Here is a 24,343-nt window from a genome sequence, read left to right on the forward strand (position 1 = left end):
AGATAGATAGATAGATAGATGGATAGATACTTTATTCATCCCCGTAGGGAAATTCAGAACATCAAACAATGCAGATATGCTTTCAGGCAGATTTTGTTTTAATCTTTTGGCTTTATCGTGTGTTTGGAGTAAATATTTTACACAGTTGGATTCACCGGACCGCCGGAATGTAACAGGACTCTGTATTCAGATAAGCATTTCATCAAATGACCACCAGGGGATGCTATTGGTGATTGTTTCAGACTGTAATGTTTCTGTGACATGTAACTTTTGAAATCAGCATCACTCTCATCCCAAGAGTTTAAACTTTGCAATTATTTGTGGCATTACTTATTTAGAGAAGACATGTCTTTGTTTATCAACAGTCTGGCCAAGTAATTTGTAAATATGTTGGATTATGCCAGAGGTTCTCAAATCGTGTCCCCCCTGGAGAGGACGTGTGACTAGTTTCTTTGCTTTTTTACCTGTGCTAGAATAAAGTACAATTGCGAGTGTGCGCTTGTGGTGAAGACGTTTTGTTAACATTGAGTGTTGATCCTCATGTTATACTTTAAAAACTATATTTAACAGGGTTGAGAAGACGGGCAGAGATAAAGATAGAGACAAACCAAAGTCTTGGCTTTGGGGGGGGGGGGGGGTGGGGGGGTGCAGGAGCGGTTTTCTTAGGGAGAAGGGGGGCATGACAGTATATAACTGAAATCACTGTATTATTCAGTGTTGTTTTAGTGAATTTGAGGCTTTGTTTGTTCCCCTTTTAATTTTTTGACTCTATTTTATGCATATTTAACAAATCTTATTTTGTCAAAACAAGAAAAGTAATCTCACCAGGTGTGAGCTTTGGGCAAGTTGTTAGCGTTGGCATCAATCTGATGAATGGTGAAAAGTCGAGGCCCGGCAGCACCTACGGGAAAATAAAGGAACCAACAATCAGCAAAACGTTGCCATTACTTTGACCTTGAGGAAAACCATCCAAGTGACCTTGGAGCGCCTTGAAACCCTGCAGGGGCACCCTGGAGGATCCGGTGACAAACTGCAGGAGTCTTGCCCTCCTCTCCTCGTCGAAGGACTCGACCGCCTTCCAGAACCACTTCACCACGTTGCTGTCGGGGGTGCAGTGCTTCAGGCGCGTGTTCGACTTCCAGTCCGAAACGTCGATCTTTCCCAGGCCGCACACGATCAGCTGACAGGCAAAATAAATCATAACATTTTTACTGTGTACTTCTTAATGAATATTGAGATGAAACACTTCTCATTTTATTGTGATTTAGTGTGTTTTATTGCCTACTTTGCTTATAATAATGGGTTCAAAGAAAGTAACAATATAAGAGGAGGGAGAGGTGGAAAACGGGATTAAAAATAATTGAGTCGAAGGAAATGATGGTGTAAGACACAAAAATGGTGTATGAATGTCTGCCATCGAGGCACTGCTTAAAGGTAAAGTGAATACCACGTATACAATAACACAAAAAATGCGTACATAGTATTGTCCTTTTTGTATATACATAGTTGATACGATTTTTATTGTATCCGAGTTTTAAAATGCTTTTATCAACATTGTATACCGGGGCTGCAAATATCATTTCATTGGGATTTTCATGTTAATGTTAATAAAGACAATTTTGTGTGTAAATGATCTAAAAATTATTTTATCTTATTAATCTTTATCTTTTATCTACACACGTTTCAATAATATTTTTGGTGCATATTTCTTTTAGTATGTTGCTCTTTTAAAGAGGTCAGCAAACAAAAGTCCCAATGGCAACACAATATTTTATTTTTCAATACTAGACGCAGACATTGTAGTGCACAAATTATAATGTTTTGTGCTCCTCTAGCAAATGATCCCTGCCGGAAATTTGCTTTATAATTGGCCTCAGCATTTTTACGTTTAGTTTGATTATAGCTGCTAATGTTTATAGCTTAAACAATATCCCTTGAAAAGAATGAGTCATATTAATCTTGGCCAAGGCATGTGTAATATTAATTATTGAAGCACATGAATAATAGAAGCGACATATTTAAACAAAATGAACAAGACTATAATAATTGGATGTGTTTTCTGCATTAGCTCTACGTCAGTGCTTGTAATAATATCTTGTCAATATAAACACTACTGAAAAAGGAGGTAAGTATTGATCAATCGATTGATAAACTGTCACGCTCTAGTCACTCCAACACTTTTTGAAGACATGTTTACCCAAGTTGTATGATGTTATAATAACTATAATAACTATAAACCAAAAAAAGACACATGTCTACACTTGTTCTATTTTTTTAGCACCAAGTAAAAAAGGGCGTGGGTTACTAGGTTAGTTCTCCAGAATTGACATTTTTAAGTTATTGATAGGAAAAAAAACAGTTATTAAATATCCCTATTGTTTTGTAGTATATTTCTGTTTTGTGTTGATGATTCTTTGACATCATGGACAAAAAAAAAAAAAAACACAAAAAAAAACAAAAACAAAAAAAAAAAGAGTTCAAAATCCATCTTCTTTTAAATACAAGTCCAAATTTCTATAGCACTTTCAGGAAAAAAAAAAATATTTTTTTAAATACAACACCTTTGAATCTGAAAACATTTGCTTAGAAATTGCATTCCGTTAATGGCAACTAATTATTCCTTTAATTTCCAATGTAATGGTATTTTTACAAACAGGAAGTAGAAATGAAACGACCAATCAATGAATTTCGGCGCTCGTACCTCCAGCTCCTTCTCGTCAAAGGACTTGAGGAGATGTTGCGGGATGACCTCGTTGAAGCCTTTCTGCAAGGCCAAAAACTGAGCCTCGATGCCGTGAAGGAAACGCCAGTTGACGTATAACCTGCAAATGTTGACGTCGGATTCAGAAATTTAAAAAAAAAACGAGAGAGATGGGGAAACTCCCTGCTCAGACATACCTGACGTATTCCTTTTTGGTGTCCTCGCTGACGGAGATGCTCTTCCCGTTGGGTTTCAGCTCGTGCTGGATGATCTCTCCGTAAGCGTTGTGCTCCACGCAGAAAGTGTGGTCCAGGACGCCGGTGATGTCGTTGTCACTTTACAAAATAAAAGCTTGATATTGAACATTGCCACTGTGCACATTATTTTGCAAATCATGTAACTTAATTCGTCCAATATTATGTCAAATTGGATTCTGTATTACAATTTATTCCAACAGAGGGCGCAACAAACATGCAAATCAGCGCAGGTTTTGCCTCATTCACGGCAAAGTACCAGGAAGAAATTTAAGGAAAAAAGTCGCAAAAATATTATCAGTAACAGTTGTTATTTTTTAAGCATATCAAATATATTTTCTATACTTCCACATGCAGATAATAACACCGATTTTAATTATATTTTTTGAGCATGGCAAAATAATGGTGTAATTGTTTTGAATTTATTAGAGTTATCATATAAACAATATCATATACATTTTTTTTAATTCCCTAAATATAAATAAAATAGAAAATACATTCTACCTGCTCATTTAAAGTAATGTTCTTTCAGATTCTACCTTGGAAAAAAAGTTTACTGAAATGCGGGAAATATTTTAGTAATCAAAAATAAAATAAAAAGTGTAGGTACTTTGACGTACAGTAGTATTTTCTCATTTTAGCGGGGAAAAACATGATTCATAGTAAAATGCAGGAAATAATAATGTTAGAAATAATTGTAAGATAAAAATAAGAAATATATAAAATGTGATTTTTCTCAATTTACCTGGAACAAAGTTACAGAATATAGTAAAATGCAGGTAAGAGTTTTTTTTAATTAATAATCCAAAATAAATGAAAGAAAAATGATCTACCACTTCAAGAATTTATAGTTTGTGTCCTCATTTTACCAGGATTTTTTTAACAAAGTACATTAAAATGCAGGAAATAATATTACTAATAATATGAAAAATAATAATTCATATATTGCAGTGTCCAGGTCTCCGTTTCCTGAAATTTGATTAATATCTTGATAAATAACATACACGATAAAAAAAGCAGTACAAAACAATTATGTATGTATCTAAACTTTGTTGCACAAAACATCAGTGCTTCATTTAAAAAATAATGGGGTAAGACAGACTAAGGGAGACTGAGGACAACCAAAAATTAAAAATATACTGTATTTATTAGAAGTGATTCATTTACCATTATAAATCATATTTTACCCTTTTTCATTCGCCGACCCAAATCAAAATGTCTTATGGGTTGTATTTGTCCTGCATCACGTAGTTTGCCCAACTTATCGAAAGAATAACTGGAATCGTTTAGTAGAATATCAATGTTTTAGATTAGGGGATCTTGTGATAATAGTAAGTCTTTTTCCATTGCAGTCTGTAGTCTGTGTAGCCCTTTGAGACTTCTCGTAATTATGGGTTGTACAAATAAACATGACTTGACGCTTACAGGATCCACACGAGGCTGTTGTGGAGGTCTGGGTCCACAGACTCCATGTCGTCCAGTGTGATGGGTTTTCCCAGCAGTTGCTTATAAAAAGGCAGCGTGAAGCCTCCGTCGATATAGTGGCCGTGAAACACCGCCATGCCCATGATGCGACCCACAAAGTGGAAATACGACAGGTGCTCCTGAGGAAGACGGAAAAGTGAGCGTCGGATGTTATGTCGAGAGATCGTCAGCACTGTGGTTCGTACCGGGTTGACGGCTGAGTCTGGGTTGATCTGTAAAGTGTAGATGTCGTCTCTGGAGTATTGGAACAAGCCGTAGTACGGGTTGAGCATCTCGTGGGACAACAAGTATAACCATTCCCTAAGAGAAACACCATTGGAAAAAAAAACATTATTTATAACGCTTTTCAATAAATCAGGACACAATAATACTCTACCTTGCAACACCGCCGTAGTCGAGACCCTCCTCTCCTCGAAATTTGATCATTAGTCTTTTCCACAGATCCTTCGGTCGCATTTTCATTACCTGCCGGTACGATTCCTGTAGTTGAAAACAACATTAGTGTTATTTTATATCATGTAATAGTATGGAGCCCTATACCTTAAGTGACAGTGTGTAATAATATACACAGAGCAGATCACACTAACTGTGAAACCAAAGCCTGCATTTACAATAAAATTGTGCTAACCGATTAGAAAAGAATTTATAATACTTATTTTACTTAAATACCACTATTTGTTCCCTTTTTCTAGTATGATTAAATAAAATTAGCAAAACTACCTGATATAATTGGCACAAGTAATCTTTTTTTCCCCCGTAATTTTGATTTTTTTTTTATTGGACCTGTTGAAAAAAAAAATAATAATAATAAACTAATACATAAAGGCAAAAAACGTTTTTTACCATGACACAAGATAAAGTTATAATACCTTTTGAAAAAAATAAAATGTGGACTTTATTGTTTAAAAATGTAAAAATGCCAATTTAGTATTAACACTAAAACGATTTGCTTAATTTACCTATAATTATAATCATTTTTGGGGAAATATTTTAATATGATTATTTTTCCCTGGTTTTGGATTTGCAAATACATGAAGGCAAAATATATATAAATTCCTATAAAATAAAGATAATTTTCTGAAACAGGTAAAAACACATAAAGTAGCATCTACAATAAATAGTTTACCAAACTTAGCCAAAAACTAGATTTTTAGTCAATTCTTTTTTTCAACATTTTGTTTAGTAAATATTTTGTTTACTTATAATGATTTTTTTGTGGTTTTGGTGGATCCAAAATCTTAAAATATGGATACAGAAAAGCAAAATCTTGATTGAAATCACCCAAAAATACATTTATAATATAAAATTCAAACATTGGAGACCTTTTTATCTTAATATGTAAAAATGCAAATTTAGTTATACACAATAAAATGATTGACTTAGTCAAAAAGGATGTGTTTTATTCCTAATATGATTTCTAAATATTTTTGGAAACATTTGAAGATACGATAACTCATTTTTTTTCTGGTAGAGTAATTTTTATTTAGTTTTTTTAAACAAAATGTTGTCCTCCAAAAATCTGAATTAATTTTTTGCAGCTTAGTAATAACTGGGTGATTATGGTTTGCATGATACGTGAAAGTTTATAAATAGAATTTAAAACCATTCTTCTAATTTCCCCCCAGAATTTGACACCCCCAACCTGCTAAAGAATCAACCACGACCAATGTCTTTTCCCCCCCGACATTGATTGAAATTCAGTGCAAAACATTTCATCTGCGCTAACACGTACAACACTCGACGGCGAGCCAGCAGCAGCTGTTCCGCAGAACACTACGTAAACGTTAGTCAAAACACGGCACCTCCACCACATGCATCACCGCTGATTTTATTTGGCGGGGCAGGTAGGTCAATACAAGTCAAACAAGCTGTTGCCACCTCCCGCTGCAAAGACTAAAGATGAATTCATATTTTTCATAGCTCGAGAAGTCACGTCTGGCTCACTACCGTTGTCTGGATTCCAGTCTTAACACCCCGCCCCCACCTCCAACTGCTGAAATCATCCAGAAAGAATGCCTGGCCCGGGTCGAACAAATGATTGGGAAAGGGGAAAGGAACGCCACGACGCTTTGAGGTTGTGCGAAGACTGCTTTTCCTAAGAAATCATAAAGCCGTTCTGAGTATTGGAACCGGGTTGGCCTGGGCTTTTTACTGGGGCACATTGGAAACACTGAAAGTAACTGCTCGTGAAAAAAAAATGTTCTAGACCGTGTTCCATTGTTTTCACTTTGTCCTTTGCAATTTCTTTTTTATTTACTTTTAAAAGAGAATCCTACGTTACGGCAAGCCCATATTACGTTGAGATGTGGGATTCAATGTTTTGTGCCCCTCGTTACAGCATTTTCCTCACCATACGACATGATTGCATCAACAAACGTAGACAATTTTGGCAGTGTTTGGCATGACAGTGCAAGTTACATCCCTAATACATCTTTAAGATACTTGCCTGCTATTGGTCAATGACATATAAGAGGCTGATTTGCTTTAAGATCGTGACATGGCTCCATGAAGATGCCGATAAGCCATTGGTTCTACTCCGTCCCACAAGGTTACATTTCTCTCTGTTGCAGAAATAGCTATGGGTACAAACACTTGCAGTGATACTAAAACAGAGGTGTCAACCATGTGGCCCACAGACCAGATCAGGCCCACCAAGAGTTATTTAATCCAGCTCGCGGTACAAAGTTTAGAGAAGCAGAAGAAAGAAAAAAGCTACAGTTTTAAATATGTCGCCAAAGCCAGGTCTCACAGTCTCTTTCTCTCATTTTTACACAAACTCACTATGTCTCTTTTTTCCTTCTTTCTCTCACTTCCTTTCCTTCTTTTTCTTCCTCTTGGTCCCTTCTTTTTTATTTATCTCATTCTCTCCTTTTCCCCCCTCCCTCTTTCTAGCTCTATTTTTTAATTTGTATTTATTTCTCCTTCCTTTCAACCTCTCACTTTATGCCCTTTTTTCCTTTTGTCTCTTTCTTTCTTTCTAGTACAGGATCCATTTTTTTCTACAAGGTGGCCCACAAGCTAAAATAAGTTTGACACCTGTGTGCTAACGAAAACACAAAAATACAATCACCATGGAAAGGAAGCTTGCGATTATCAAGAAATATTGCGGCAAACGCATCACTACCACCGCTAAGGAATATGGCAGTAGAGTGAGGAGACGGTAATAACAACAAAGTATTTAAGGCGCATGACAATCCGGAAATCAATAACAAAATAGTTACTAATGTTTGATATGTATACATAATTTCTATGTTTTCAGACCAGGAGTTACTCTCCCCCACTATACGACAATATCACATTACAATCCCCACTACAAAACCGCACCAAAGTTAAATGGCTTGTGTGTTGCATGATCTCACCTCAAAAATCTCCTCGCGACACACCTCGATGCGGCAGTGTCCCGCTTGAGGTTGTTGCTGCGAAAGCTCCTGCCGGAGAATCTTTAGCTTCTGCACCAGGTCTCGCTTGTACCGGGGCACCGTCAAGCACTCGGCCTCGTCGGGCAACTGGGCCGGGGACAGGGGCTGCTGGGGGCCGCTGGAAACTCCCTGGAGCTTCACCTGAGCTGGATGGCTAGAAGAAATAGAGATGGGGATCAATTCAATTTTGAAAAAAAAAGGGGTGGGGGTGTTCTAGCACAATACCAAATAATGAAGAGCAGGGGTCGGCAATCTATGACACGTGTGCCACTACTGGCACGCGAGCGCACGCAAAATAATAATTTTTTTTTAAATGCGCATTACCTGAAATTTAGACATTTAGAGGCTTTACGTTAGCTCCTCCTCAGCTTCGTGTGTCAGTCTGTGTTTGCGCGGTGACTCGCAGAGGAGAGATCCGTGTTTTAACCCAGCCAATGAAACACGCGCGCGATAAATGAACAAATCATGACGGCTCCTCGAGCGAAAACATCTTGTTCTTTCCAGCCAGCGTGGACAGACGAATGGGGCTTTGTGCAAACAAAGACCGTGCTGTTTTGTGCATTATGCCTCGAAAGGGTTGTATCTCGCACGGCAAGTGTTAAACGTCATTACGAGACGAAACATGAACATGAATTCAAGGATGAGTCTGACATGGCGGAGACATTAAAACGCGCAGTATCCAGGTACGGCAAACAAACAGACCCTGAAGACCTTTTTCACAGCTAAAAACGCCACCGCTGAAGCAATCTATCACGATTGCTCACTGCATAGCAAAGCACAGAAAACCATTTACTGATGGCGAATACTTTAAAGAAGCGTGTGTGTGCGTGCGTGCGTGCCTTCTGCTTTGCTGCTGTTATTTCAAGTTTTGATATTTTCTGCAACAAGATATCATTGATGAATGGTATGGTAGCTGTACACAACACTTGTTTTTTGATTGTAGTTCATTGTTAATGAAGAATGGTTGATTCTGGTATATACGGTGCCTGTTTCAAGTGGAACCAAGCCTTTCCACTTGTTATTCACATTCATTTTTTTTGTTGATTGATGAACAACAATAGTGGAGGATAAATTGGTCAAATATATGATTAAAATGTATATCCATTTTGTATATTTGGACTAATGTAAAATGACAGCTATGTTGGATATTACAAAAAAATGTGCTAGTCATTAATCTTGGTGTGGCACACTGATTTACAAGGAAATTTGAAAGTGGCACTCCACACCAAAAAGGCTGCTGACCCCTGATGTAGAGGAATCGATTTAAACACTTCTGCATCTGAGTAACTAAATTCATAAATACAGATTAGAAAAATAGGATATATTTTTTCCTCATGCATTGCCAAGGTATCAGATCGGGACTGCATAAGCACATAAAAATAAAATCCATCGTTCGATAACTTTTTCCTCTTGGCTCTGCCACTCTTGACCATTTTCTAAGATGTGAAGCAACAATTTTCCTCTATGGTACAAGTGTGAAAAAAAACAATTATCTTCCATCTCAATGTCCGCGCAAAAAAGGTAAGGCCCTTAATATTATTCCACCACCCATCCCTTTTCCTGTCTGTGGGCTAAAGAAGTGGATGACCGAGGTGTCCCTGCCCACCACTAACCACAAGTGGAACTTCCATGACCGGACCGCAGGAGTGGCCGCCCTTCCACTTCGAGGGAGGAGGGGAAAAAAAAACCTTACAGTGAACTTGACTTTTGTCTTTGGAACTCCAGATATTTATTTCAATGCTTTCCGACGTGGTCGTGTTAATTTTAACGCTCTTCCTGGGGTATTCGTGGCGGGATGCCTCATGCCTGGGTGGCCCTCATAAAAACATAATCCATCTCTCTCTTCCACGGGACAACGGCGCACATTCTCCAGCGAGGAGATGTTGAGTCAGCGAAGTGCTCTCGTCACAAGAGACTACTGTCGTCTGCTAAGAGGCTGCTCAAACAAAACGGTAACAGGGAAAGTAAACGTAAACCTAGTAGAGAAGACCCCTGAGATACAGCGACCCCAGCTTACAGCATTGTCACTTTACCGTGTGGAATAAAATGTTTTTCAGGCCCTCTTCCTAGCATGTTTCCCACTCAATGACACAAACATCAAATGATTTTATTTGCCTAAGAAAATTCAAAATTTGTTGTCTTATTGCGTATGTGTGAATTACATCTCTATGTTACCGGTATGCTATTGGTTAGCGTCATATAAAATACTGGTGTACTATTTGTTTCTGTCACGGCTTCCTAAAAATGTGGATATGCCATTGGCTGAATTTCCTCCCACAATATCTTTCTCTGATTCAGTTCAGAAGCTTATATGCTTCGTAAATACGGTGAGTCAGCGATACAAAACTGCTTTTTGTACTTTATTTGTTAGCCAAGGGTACCAAGGCTTGCAGTGAGGATTAAAGGAGAAGCCAAAAGATGTTAATCGCAAGCTTCGTTTCCATGGTCATCAATAAATACAAAGGGGGTTTGCAAATGACTACCCTCGCTAAAGTGCATGGCCACAACGCAGAGGTTGGCAACCCAAAATATCGAAAGAGCGAATTGGACCCAAAACATGTGCTTGGAGCAGCAAAAATTTAAAAAAGTATATGAAATGATCTGCATTTATATAGCGCTTTTCAAGTCAATGACTTCCCAAAGCGCTTTACATTGTGCTTCACATTTCCCAATAGCGGCCGTGATCTGTGCAGCCATGTAAGGCGCTAACCTGCTTATTGGGGGTGATTGGGGGTTCAATGTCTTACCCAAGGACACTTCGACATGTAACACGGACAAGCCGGGATTCGAACTGGGATCCCTTAATCCTAAAACGATCGCTCTATCTCCTGAGCTACTGCCGCCCCATATATATATATAAGCCTTATAAAGCAGGCAACACATACCGCAGTAGTATACACACACACACCATCATTTCTGAACTATAAGCCGCGACTTTTGTCACAATCTTTCAACCCTGCGGCTTATGCGATGATGCGGCTAATTCATGCATTTTTTTCTAAAGGCCACCATGGGCGCCCAGCCAATAAAGTTAAGAGTGAGAATATATGTGTCGAGGCAGACACAAGTGTTCACGCTTTGTACATGAATAAAATTAGCATGAACAGACCCTCACCATGAAAAATGCAATAAGAAAAGCATATGACGCAGCTTTTAAGTTAAAAGCAATCGAGCTGGCTGATAAAGAAGGAAACAGAACTGCTTCATGTAAACTGGTCATGAATGAATCAACGGTGAAACACTGGAAACAGCAGCGGGAAGAACTGGAGCAATGAAAAAAAGGTTTTAGAGGTAATAAAAGCAGGTGGCCCGAACTGGAAAATATTCTTCAAGACTTGTTACTGCTGTGTCTCTGTGATTTTAACCAGTATCTTTTTTAAAACAGGCCCTGTTAGTGCTGTGCTACCATGTTATTGCCTCATCAGAGTCTCTGTTAAAAAAGGAAAGTTAGGATACATGATTAAAACTTTGAAAACTCTGTGAAAAGTCTTTCTTTGTAAATATCTCATGTGTCAATGTGGGCACATGCGGCTTATACACAGGAGTGGCTCATGTATTTTTTTCTTTGAAAATGTGCTGGGTGAGGCTTATAATCAGGTGCGCCCTATAGTACGGAAATTACGGTGTATGCATGTTTATATTTAATTTGAAATTGTTAAGAATGTCTCATTTTTGTCCTCCGACTGATAACATATTGTTTTCAGTTATTAAACATTTCTTAAAAAGCTCCAGGGAGCCTTAAGGGAACCAATCAATTATTGGACAAGAGCAAAAAAAAAAAAACTAAGGGCATGCCAATCCTTGCAAACAAATTTTAAAAAAATCATTTTAACTTGCCTGCATTCATCCGATACTCCAATCAACCAGTTCATTAGTCACCACAAGGTTAACAAAATATATTTTTTTAATTTACATGTATATTTATGATGTTATTCAAACACACTGTAAGCACATATAATACATATACGTAGCTCTTAATACATAATATTTTGTGAATAGTTGTGTTTTATCCGGAGTACCGGGTGTTCAGAACGCGTTCGCCAGTTACCATAGGTTTCTATCCCTCGCTTTACGGCAATTTCACTTTGCAACCCCCTACTCAGAAGGATAAATGTCGTATTCAGACAACCTCTCACACGCTCGGACGCTCTAAAAAATCTTCGTGGACGTTCCAAACTAAACTGGTGCTGTGTTTCATGGGTCTATCCCTGTATAATCATGTCCACTGTTATTTATTTTTCTGGCAAGCGCCAGGGCTTCTAGCATGTCCATAGACTTGGGTGAGGAAAAGAAAAGACGGCCTTTAAACAAAATGGAATGTGATGCTTTAAACCTATAATAGAGTCCAAATCCGGCACACTTTGTTCTTTAGGGCAGCAGGTTGGAATCAAAAATACATTTTGAGATCCCTAATGCACTGTTGAGAAAAGCAATGCATATTTTATAATACAGAAATACAAAAATGCCAGCACAGCAAATCGAAATATCCAGCAAGCTCTTCATCAGTTAGACGGCAAGGAAAAATATGCTGAGTTGGAGACGATAGGATACAATGACGGATGGTATAAAGAAGGAAGAAAAAACGTTTTCCAAAAGTAGAGGTTAAGCTTGGTCATAGTCTGCTTGTCATTCTGTGTCAGGTCATAAAATATATATATTTTTGCAATTCAAAGTAATCCCCCTTGGGGACCAACACCAGCATACGTCTTCCAGGCCTTCCTGCACTCGTGGAAACATTCTTTCTGGACCCCTTGGAAGCCTTGCAATAAAAGAAGCTACATCTTAGAAATGGGAGTTCCTCTGACGGTCCCCTTAAGCTTGAGAAAACGGGGGGAATGGCATGGCACATTGCCCGGTTTGTACGAGAGAGGTTTCTAAATAAAATTATATTGCATGTGCCTAGTTTAAAACAAGTTATACATGGTAGAATATTGTTGTGGTTAGGGGTGCACAATATTTTTTATCTTATTGATACCAATATGTCCCATTCATAATATCACACAAGTCTTGGCTAACTCATTCTTATCAAGTGGCATTATTTTTGCTGTTCACTTTAGTAGCTATAAGTACTATTTTCCGGACTATAGGCACACCTAAAAACCAAGAATTAGGCAGATATTTGAAAATGCGCCATATACACTGCATTATATACGGTGGATAAAATTGGAAATGCATAATTGCAATTAATTGACACTGCATACGGTAACTTTTCAGCCTCAAAGAAAGAGTGGTTATCGAGTTCCCTCTCATGATTAACATGTTAAATGTTGGTTGCCGAAAGGAAACGAAAGAGAAGCACAGAACTTCGGCTGCAGCTTAGACGGCAACTTTCGAAAGCTCATTGCAAATACTCTTTTGATGTTGCTTTGGACATCCATTGTCTATAATTATGAAATGTATGTGATTACTTGAACGAAGATTTATTTTAGTTTATGGGAACGTTTTGTACAAAAATACGTACCCTTTACATTGTTATTAAATTATACTGCAAAGGGTAACTGTTCCGTCTTTGAGAAACAGAGTGGTCTTCACACAAAAAACATTTGCTGGAATTTGCCTAAAAATACCTCACTGTACTGCAGTCATGGCATAAAGTGACAATTCATCAGGTCTTATATACGGTATATATATATATCAGGCTGGTAACTGACATCATACTAATGCATTATTATTGGATCAGAAACTATCGTCCTGATGATTATAAATTGTTTGTTCACTTTTTCTATGGCCAATTTCAAAAACTTTCAAGACCAATTTTTCCAGTACCTTCAAAGAAAGAAATCCAGCGCCGATCTTTTTTTGTTGACTTTGATGACTGAAATAAAGTTGCACCCTTGCGGCTTGTTGCTTTGTGCTAGTTTGTGCTGTTCTTATCTCTGAAATTTCTTGTGTCAATGGGTTGCTATAAACTGACATGAATTCTGTCATTCAGCTTCAACAATGCGCACGCAGTTTGGCTATGATACACTTGTTCCCAAACATGGAAAAGACTCGATAGGTGTTGGGTAATAATGAAGTTCCATAGGAAACACACAAAAAAGTACTGTATGTATATGGAGCAATACTGTATGTACTGTATGTATATAGAGCAGAAAAATGAGCCAAATTTAGTCTCATTTTAATGATATTGATTGCTCGGAAGCAGAGTTCATTCGATCTTTTAATCTTGAAGACTGCTGATCTTTTGTTTTACTTATTTTTATTTTTTTTATTTGCTTATATTTCACAGATTCTGTGTCTAAATTTGTTAAAACAGAATTGTAAATAGTTATTGTTTTGCATTTTAGCCTTTACAAATAAAGCACTGAAGAGTTAACATCTTTAATTTTTATTTCATTGTTTTAAATTTTTAGGGATTCTGTGTTGTTAGACTTTAAATCTGCTCAGTGTGTAAAAAGCTAAAATTGCTTTGTATTTTACAATTTTTTTGTTGATCTGCAAATATTTATTTCATGTGGTTTGCAGGGATCCCTTGGAAAACATATACAATTACTATATAATTTTGTGCATAATGCTTTATTATCATTGATAATATATCATTGAAAAAAAAAACCTGAGGATTCATTTGGGAGCCCAAAGAATGGGTTCTTCTCAGAGAGCCAGGCCAAAAGAGCCGGTTTTCTAAATAGAGCTGTCCTCTTGGGTACCACCAGTAAGGGGCAGTGACGCTTCACATGACGCCATCATGACAATCCCCCACAGCAGGCGTGTGGGCATCATTTCCACACATTTAAAAAAAAAAATTGCTTTTATTGCGTGGTCGTTAAAGTCGGACTGGTATGAAACGGCAATGGCAACAATTTAAAGCATTTTCAAGCACTTCACCAGAAATGCAAGCATTTTGCAGATCTTGAAAACACAAAATTAAAATTCAAGCATTTTCAACTCATCCTGATGATTGTGCATCCCTAGTTGTGGTGAATTCAAACTGAAAAGTAAACACATCTCAGCCCAAAAATCAAAGCAAATATTGAAACCATTTTTGTCTGTAGGGGAAATACCTGCTTTTGCATGCTAAATCTGCTCTCAGCCGTGACTAAAAATACCTTCAGCAAACAGTGACGCAATCTCTCAGATGCACACGATGTGCTGCTGCATGCGAAGAAGCAAACTATGTGAGACAGTGTGGCAAACCACAGTCTGACAAGCGTCTCATAACAGTGGCTCTTCCACTGCCCCGAGACAGACGCCACGGCCAGAAATACGTTTGAAACGGATCCATCTCGTGTCCGGCAGACACACATTGCATTTGTTCCGTGCTACGCTCACACAAAACATAAGGATAAAAACTCATCTCTCACTCCCTGGTCACTTATGACAGGTAAACAACACGGGTATATCTTGAACTTCACTATTAGCATGAGCCCAACTTTATCCCATGTACACGGTTATCAAACAAACTCATGTTTTAGCTAGGTGTGCACGTGTAAAAGACGAATACCAGGGTGAAATGTCTCTAAATCTGCAGGATAAAAGACAGATGTCCTGACAGTGAGCCAGCAGAGGAGCTTATAACTAACAGTTTTCGGAGCAGCAAAGAGATTGAGGACAAGAGCCGACGGGGAAGGAGGAGGGGAGGGATAATAATACAAATTAAATGGTATACAACTCTAAGGACTTTGCGTACGGCAGAGAAGACTGGGATACCACAAAAATGTTCGAATAAAACATACAGGTAGAAATAATTGTTTAATTGTAATTTGTTTACAGTAAACCCCAGGATACTCAGAATGGATCCATGTCATATCTCGGGCGTCTACAGTATATGCCAAGTAACCAGAGTGCCAAAGTACGATTTAACCCTTTTATCTTTTGACTCATCACTCAAACAAAGAGAGTTCCTTAAGAGTAGCTGCAGTTCATTTAGACTTTTTCTACATTTTCTGGCCTTTGTTAGAACTCCCGTAATAAAGAGTCACGACAAGCAGCTAATGACGGAGGCTGAGGAACATAGCTGAGCTTTGACACACACATGGATACCATTTGACCAACTGGCCAGATGTCCTCAAAAATGTCTCTCGTGCGAGTTTCTCTTATTACTGCAAAAGAATTCTAACTTTCTAAAATGCAAAAATCACACAACCTCTCTGTCACCTGTAGATGTTCGTCACAACCCTCATCAGTGCACTTTATACATGTGTGCGGTCTGGAGGCAATTAAATAAGCTGAGCACATTTCAGTGTCTACTTATGTGTGCGTTACCTGTGGTTCGTGTTTTGGCTGTCTGTGACCACACGGGATCCATTTGGACTGGGGCTGCTGGAGGAAAAGCAAGAGAACGTGGAAGTGAGCCATAAAACAAAAAATGAGGTGAATAACAGAACAGAGCATGGAAGCAAAAATTGGTCTTTGGATTTCCTCGCTTACTTAAGAACCCGATGCAGGTTAGCAGAAAGTCTCGGGTCTGTGAACTGCGTTGTCCGGTTGTTATGGTCCACGAAGTAGACACGCCCTGTGGCAGTGTTTCTGATCTCCCAACCTGGTGGTAGTGGGCCCAGCTCCTCACAGTTCACGTTACTTAAGTCCCTGGAGAAGCAGTAGAAACAGTTAGCATCAGTAACATGCGAGAGCTACGTCTGAATGGGCTTTGATGCAAGGCATGAGGACCGTTTCAGCGGACAATTAGATGACTGTGGCTTTTAACAAACCTCCTTATCCCGGTGGCAAACTATTCGCTTTATTTTATTGATTGTTCTACACAACCAATCATTATTAATAGGGATTAATCGAATACTTAAGCTCTGAATATCATTCTGCCGAAAATAACTAATGTTTTTGTTTTCGTCAGAAAAACAAATGCAACCGAAAAACCTCCTGGATGAAAGATGCTATCTTGACTTCGCGTCTAAGGTGAGGCGAGCCATGGGAAGCTCGCCGTCACTAGGGAGCAAGTCTGTATAGGACACAGTTGTTTATTTTTTTTTTTAATTATTTTGCACATAAACTAGTCGTTTTAATTCGTTAACGCGTACTTTGTGTGTGACGTTTAGTACATTTGACCAAAAATAGATTGGCTTGCGCTAAGCTATTTACAGCAAGAGTTTAATTTATGACTATTTTACTTTTGCAAATATGACGGTGTGTTGCGTTAGACTGTGCCAACAACCGCATCATCTTCATCAAGTCCCTTGAACTCCTGTTTTCTAGTTTCTACCAACAAAAATGCCCCAAAAAGACATACTTAGAAAAAGGGGAGGGCGAGATTGTGCAGTGTAGCAGCTCCAAGCCATTCATTTTTCATTATAACCAGCCACGTTACTCAAAGTACAATGAACTTGCTTGTGTTATTGCCATTTTAGATCTCTCAACAGATTTACTTCTTTTGTTTCACTTTGATGTCTGACTAGATCTTTGAAATCACTTAAATTCTCATAAAACAAAAAGCCATTTAATAGGTGATACACTTAAAGTTAGAAATGAGAAGTATACTTTTCAGTTATTTACTATTTCATTATGTATCTTTTTTTAGCAAGTCAGAACGAGTAAGGAAGTATCAAACCGTTTTTTTGTATTTTCTGTGGTCGTTTTCAGTTTTCGGCTAAGCGGTTCATCTTTTTGCTGATTGGTTTTGGCCCCCAGGTATTCATTTTGTGCACCCCTTATTATTAAAATACTCAAGCCTGAAAGCAGAGATGACACCAAGCAGGACTTGCACTGGTGTGAGAGCATTCCCTGCCCGTGGACTGAGGCACAACGCATCAGTCATGGATTGAGAGCATATGCCTCGCTGCACCCATCAACATACTAGGTCATTTTAGCAAGCTCTTCCAAAAAGAACAAACTCAGAAGGTGGTGTGCTTCGTCCGAGAGCTGCAGCTGCACGGAGAGAACTGCTCAGAATTGTTGTTTGCAATCCAAAAGTTCAAGTTGGAGCGCAAGTGGAATTGTGAGAGCAGATCTTCTTGCAGGTGGTCGTTTCAAGCTATCCAGCCATTTCTTTCCCACCAAAAAAAGGGCTGATATTTTCGCTGACCCTGTTTTGGATGTCCATGTTAGTGTGATTTCTGAATGCATTTATTATTTTGTAATGGTAAATGTAATAAGGACAGAAAGTAAATACGAGGCTTATAATGGGGGTTCTTTAGAAAACATACTAGGACTTTCTTTGGATTATTTTAATTGTGTTAACAATGCTGTGTTCAAACATTCCTACCATTAAGAATATGCCTACCTTGGGACTCTGGGGTCATGCCAGGTGCTGACTCCGGTCTGTGTGTGCAGGAAGTAGACCTGACCCTGTTGAGTCGTTCTTTGCTCTGACGGAAACACGGAAAAAGACACGCATGAGAAACGACATTGAAAGAGGTGACGGTCCAAAGCTGCCTTCATTTGGCCTTGCTTGAAGAAAGTATGAGTCAGTTGGTGTACTTCAAGGAGAGGGCTGTTCATTATTCTTGACACGAGTAATCTGTCGGGATCAGAAAGTCTTTCTTAAGATGCAGTATTTCATTTTGAGGCCTACCTCAACGATTTGCTCAAAATTAATTGTGCATCTTGTTGACCTATTACGGTAATAAACACCGTTAATCATCACAGACGGCTTTTTGGCTAAAATAACCTACACGACGCTGGACTATATCCTGAGAAGCAATTTAAAGGGGTGGGGATCCATGCACATTTTTCTGTACAACCTTAATTCTCTATCTCCGTAGTTCAATGGGTTCCGTTTGAAAAGAAAGTCCACTGACTTGCTTCCAAGCATTGGTGACTCACTTTGTCCGGCGTCACAAACGGCAGGGTATTTTACAGGAGCACACATCTAACAGGGCCGGCCAAAATAATTTGGACTCAGCAAAATTTGTCATTTCTCAGTATTACCAGCATTTATGGTATTTTCCTTTTGATTATAACTGAAAATATTTGGTTATTTCCTTCTGGATTCATGATCTGGAAAAGTCGCGACAGTGGTATTAACAAAGCACACGCCGCAGCAATAAAACTAAGCTTTGATCAACTCTCTCAGAAAAAATTAAGGTATTTAGTTTGCAGTCAGAAGTGTTGGAACTCCTTCTTGCCGCTAAATGAAGTAGTAATTCAAATTAATGTTGTGGTTGCCTGATTGCCTTTTATGCTTTTAATGGGGAAAACAATACCAGACTTTTTGGTTAACAGTTATATGACACTCAAGTCCTTGGCCAACCCTATCTTATGATGTTTTCTCGTAACGTTGTGGAACACTATGTTGTTTACGATCCCTCGTTATGGCATATTCTGCACCATACAACATCAACTAAAAATTGATTTTCGTGCCCAAAAACAAAATTCAAAGTTAGCGTCTTCCATGCTAATAACAAGTTACTTCTCGAAAATAGTCAACGTCATACAAGATGCTGAGCTGCTATTGGTTTGCGTCACAGCTTCATTAAAATGCCGATATGCTATCAAACGAACTCCCACCCACAATGCCCTTTTCACTCTTTGTTCAGTGTTCTTGTGTAACAAACTTTTTTTTTTTAACGATGTGTCCCAAGACTTGCAGTGAGGCTAATGGGAGAAGCATGAAAATGATAATGATGTAAACAAGTTTAAGATCTGGAAAAAGGCACCAGCATCGTTACCCTCGGAAAAGGAATTACCAATCACCCGTCACCAATCGATGATCTAGACCAATATTAAGAATAAGGGGACTATTAAAGCAATAAGGTGTTCTTAGTCCATGATAATCCTCGCAGTTTTTAAATCGGTTTTAATTTTAATCCGCTGTTCCCTCATCCCTCTGCATCCACCCACCAACTCCACTGTAACACCTAGTTATGTCACACATAAAAGGTCAAATAATTTAGTTTTCCTTGATATTTACAACGTTATTTACCCTATTTATTTGCATATGACGCACACTCATGTATAATACGCACCCCTAGTTTTTGATTAAAAATCAGCATATTTAAACTGCTGTTGGATGCAACAGGAATCAAATCCGGGTCACTGCCGTGGGAACACCTAATCATAACCAGTGTACAACCAGTGGTATAGATAACACGTAATTCACTGGTGTTCCAGAGGCACGCCAACTGGCTCGATTCCTGCTACCTCCAATGTTTGATCGAAAAATATCGCTGAGCAGTCAGTAAATCTTGTGTATAACGCTCACTCAATCTTTTCTTTAAATAATGTGCGATACACACGAATAAATACACTAATAATACACACAAGTATTAAATACAAGTTGTATTTATTTTTGTTACTCGTGTTTAAGAGATATATACCCTTTTATTTTTTTAACCTGGAACATTGGAGGTGTAGAATGCATTAACTAATGACCATGGGTATCTATTACCTTCCATGAAACAATTACACCTAGCAATCCCCACCTCAGAACAAATGCCGGGAGTAGACTGTATTTCAAATTGTCTAAAATGCTAAATTCCTAAAATGAATTCAATTTCTAACCCCAGACGAAATAACATTTCTCACCGTAACCCTCAGGCAGGTCGGGGGGCGTGTGCAGGTGTGTCCGGCTCATGTAGTTGCGGTGTCGTTGCGAGCGCACCCTTCTTTCTTGCAGCCGCTGCTCTCCTGGTGGGACGATGGCTTCAGCGCCATTGACAGGTGTCATCACTGGTGTATTTTCATCCACCACGCAACTCAAAGGACGGCCGGATGGGCTGGAGTATTCTGAAGCTGGCCTGCAAGGGGGCCAAAAAGTTAATACATTTTCTGTTTCACTTCTTTTTTTTACACCTAGGTAGAGGTGCTTGTATGAAGAGGTGCCACTGTATCGCTTCAAATTCAAAGTAGGCTGACAGTAATGTAACATATAATTGGTTGCGATCATTCTGGTAATATGGTTCTGTAAGGCCAAATACAAATTCTGAGAAGTGAAGCACTGAGCGTTTAAGAACAGGATGTCGACAGCAGATATCTGATAAGCAAACACAAACACAGACTGGCTGGCTTACTGACACTTGTGTGTGTAACAAGTCAGACCACTGTCTGGCTATCCGCCGTCAAGCGACGCCTTGGTTATCGAAAACCTCGGACCCCTGTCTGTCAACCCGCCTCCTCCTGCCTCTTTCCTCCTTCCATTTCCTCTTCCTCCTCCCCATTCACTAGAGGCCAACTCCCTTATCACAACATCTAAGGGCTAATCAAAACAACAACAATCTCATGACTAAGAGGGATGAAGTAGTAGTTTAACAAGTTTGACGAAAAGTTTTAAATAGAAAACATAATAAACATTGGTTGGAGTTTTAGAAACATCCGTAAAATCTACATTAAAAGTATTTTGACTTTTGCTTACATAATAAAGGACGCAACAAATTCGAGGCACTGTCATTTTTTTCTGCTGAAAACAACCAAAAGTGCATTTTAAGCCATGTCCAAAGTAAATAATAAAACCGAAAAAAGGCTTCCTAAAGAACAATGTTTATATGAAGTTACATCGAAGGTGAGGCGAGCCCGGTGAAGCTGGCTTTCAGTGACAAGGTTATGCACTATGCAGCTGCTTATTTGTCTGTTTGCGCATGAGAAAAAAGCTCAAAACATGAGAGTTGAAAATATTATTAGTAGTATATTATTTATACTTTTATTCCGACCAATATGCAAGTATGGCTCGTGTTGCATTGGACTGCGCCAATTACCACAGGATCATCATCAATTTACTCCTACCCCATGTTTCTTGTCATTATTCATTCTCGTGTCCTTGTAAATCTTAAATGCCCCCAAAATTATGTACTTATAATAAATGAGAGCAATATTGTCGCTGTAACGGCTACAAACTCTTTTTCATCGTAACAAACCACTAAACTCAAAGTTGCTGAACATGCTTGTGTTTTATTTCTTCTTTTTGACTTTATTTACTCCCTTCTTTTTTCTCATGAGAATTTAATAAAACAATTAAAATTATCATGTGGTAATTACCTTTTCAGATTCAGATTCAGATCTACTTTATTGTCATTCTAGTACACGTGTATACAGAACGAAATGTCGATACATCTGACCCGCACAGTTTCCTTGAATGTACAGATATAAATAAAATGTTGTATTGAGTTGTAGTATTGAGTGCTAATAATATACTAAATAACTATGGCTATGTATAGTATTTTACAGTGGCGCAAATACCTGTCAGTTATATATCATTTTGTATTGCATCTTTTTATGAACTAGGTAAAAAAAATACATTTTTAATTCAGTCAAGCCATTTTACATTTTGGCCCAATACGTCATTTCATTTCACCCCTGCACTTTACCTCTTTATTTTGTATTTAACAGATCATCGTGCAGTAAGTGTAGCAGAGGTAGACACTTTGTTTAGTTACTCCCTGACAGCTTTGCTGATATGGGTCAAGAAGGAAGGCGACAGTTGTTCCACTAGGGAAATGTGCCAAGTAAAACCTTACTGTTACCTTACGGTCATAAAATTATTTTAGTATTAGTGTGTATGTGAGAGCTGGACTAGGGTGGAGTGGCGTGAAGGGAAGTTTACTTCCTAAAAGCACTCAGCCTTACTGAGTAAATGGTAATCGTGAGCAATCTTATATCAGTAATAATACTTTCATTGTGTATATTTTTTTTAATTACAGTGCGCAAAAAGCAAGTACCTGGTGGGTCGCTCCCATTGTGTCGTTCTTGTGATGTGGTTCAGATACTGTATTCTTCCAGACGCTGTTCTTCTCTCTTCCCATCTGTTTGACATGCAAATTAAAACAAGAGTTATTTTCCGCTGCGCCGTAAAATATTAAAAGAAATATATCACTGATGTTCTGCCTGGGAGAAGCTGAACTTTGAAACGGAAACTGCGGCAAGTTAAAAATGTTTTCTTTAGATGTACTTGAAGTCAGGAAAAGGCATAATGGGATTATTTCTGAGATTGTTAGGACGGTAAAAGAGGAAAACATTCCCAAGATAGAAATCTAAATGTTTGGGGGGGAAAACAAAACTACACAAATTTAATAATCCATTGTTACACTGACCCATCTGGTAAATCGTTGTCAAAAAGACGACTGCAATCTACCACTGGTCCTCCAGAACCTATCCGATCTCTTGATTGAAGACTTACTATACAAAATAAAACAGATGGGAGACACCGTTTGTCAACTCACTTTTTCCATGTAGGAAAAAGGCTTATCTAGAAATAAAAAGCAAATGAATAAAATATATATTAGACTGATTTTACCAACTATCTGTCCTCTGATTGTATCATTGTCGTTAGGGCCAAGTTTATTGAGGTCCAGTCGCTGATCTGCAAAGCATAAACACATTTTAAATTCAAGTCATATTTGTGTTCAAATGGAATAGTTATCGAATCAATGACAGCCAAATATATTGATGGTTTTGTAGTACATATTGATGAAGAACAATTCACAAAAATGAACACGAATCCAAATCCAATGTTTATTGATGAAAACTACCTTGAAAAAAAATTATATTTGTGTATATTTAATAAACAAAATAAGTCAGATTTTAGGTTTTTGTGCTTAATAAATGACTCAAGAATCACACCTACTTAATGGAATTGCTTTTACCTTCCCTTTAACTGCACAATTTAGCTCGCACATCCTAAATAACTTCACAGCTCGTTCTGAGAAGTGTCAGAGCATCTGTTCCTTAGACACGTCTAGACTAAACATACATTTTCTTCCCAAATCAGACGCCACCATAGAGACAGCACATTTATAGTTCTAAACCACCAGCACTCACCACACCATTTAGCTCCTAAAGGCTATGAAAAATGTGCGGAACTGCACTGCGTGTGTGGCTGTCAATGAAGGTGCGGTTGTGTTATTCTATCTGTCTGTTCGAGGAGTTTATCCTGTAAGTAATATGATTGAATACATAAAAGTCAGTAGGATAACCATGACAGTTGGAAAAAGAAACACAAATTTTAAGTGAGACAGAGGATTTTGAGGTTTGTGTCGACAACAGGAAAAGGAGTTCATTGGTGCCAACACATTTCTAGAAATCCAGGATCATTCCATGTGGGGTTTTGGGTACAAACTGAACACTTTTCTCCAACCTTGTATTTGATTTGGACAATTCAGCAAAGACAGGAATAAACCCTCTAGGAATCGTGGGGATTCCAGTAATGTTGCGTTTATGTGCTTTGTTTTTTGTGAGTGTATGTTTGCATCTTGGTCAGACCACATAATGAATGTGGTTCACGTCTGCTGCAGACTGAACAAGGACAAAGGATTTATGTGTGAATTGCTGTCTTGTAATTGCTCATGCTTCCTGAGGTTCTGATTAAGTATAGTGTCGAGAATGCTGGTTATACAATAACGTGGCCAGTCTGGAGCCAGCTGGGGAATATAGTGTCTGTTCCGAAAAACTGGTCAAACCTTAACTTTGTGTCCTTTAAATGTGGATAGGTGACAGTTATGCCTTGCATTCTTTTTAAGGGCATTCTTTTATTCAGTATTCCTCCATTTTTGTGGTTAATAACTTCCAAAACTAATGCAAACTCTGGCTACCTCACCAAAAACCTCATGTCCATCGGTTCTTTCTTCCTGCATATTTACGGATTATCTACTGGTCCCACTTCGAAA

General features: G+C 38.3%; 1 protein-coding gene across 2 annotated transcripts in view; it reads right to left on the reverse strand.

Moving 5' to 3' along the window:
* LOC148360592 (E3 ubiquitin-protein ligase SMURF2-like) overlaps positions 1 to 24,343 on the reverse strand; it is a 50,522-nt gene that overhangs the window by 3,019 nt on the left and 23,160 nt on the right. The window contains exons 5-19 of one of the 2 annotated variants that reach the window (XM_088341466.1): positions 22,975 to 23,040; positions 22,772 to 22,856; positions 22,400 to 22,483; positions 20,274 to 20,485; positions 18,031 to 18,115; positions 16,227 to 16,385; positions 16,062 to 16,115; positions 7,800 to 8,013; positions 4,817 to 4,920; positions 4,626 to 4,740; positions 4,381 to 4,559; positions 2,899 to 3,036; positions 2,702 to 2,822; positions 979 to 1,180; positions 826 to 901 (exon numbers count right to left, since the gene is read on the reverse strand). In XM_088341466.1, the coding sequence (XP_088197592.1) occupies positions 826 to 901; positions 979 to 1,180; positions 2,702 to 2,822; positions 2,899 to 3,036; positions 4,381 to 4,559; positions 4,626 to 4,740; positions 4,817 to 4,920; positions 7,800 to 8,013; positions 16,062 to 16,115; positions 16,227 to 16,385; positions 18,031 to 18,115; positions 20,274 to 20,485; positions 22,400 to 22,483; positions 22,772 to 22,856; positions 22,975 to 23,040 (1,894 nt within the window). Of the gene's footprint in view, positions 1 to 825; positions 902 to 978; positions 1,181 to 2,701; positions 2,823 to 2,898; positions 3,037 to 4,380; positions 4,560 to 4,625; positions 4,741 to 4,816; positions 4,921 to 7,799; positions 8,014 to 16,061; positions 16,119 to 16,226; positions 16,386 to 18,030; positions 18,116 to 20,273; positions 20,486 to 22,399; positions 22,484 to 22,771; positions 22,857 to 22,974; positions 23,041 to 24,343 lie in introns of both variants that reach the window. The other variant, XM_088341465.1, reaches the window with a different exon arrangement.

This window comes from Urocampus carinirostris, chromosome 8, assembly GCF_059441175.1.
Source record: "Urocampus carinirostris isolate Australia breed hairy pipefish chromosome 8, RoL_Ucar_1.0, whole genome shotgun sequence".
Lineage (NCBI taxonomy): Eukaryota > Metazoa > Chordata > Actinopteri > Syngnathiformes > Syngnathidae > Urocampus > Urocampus carinirostris.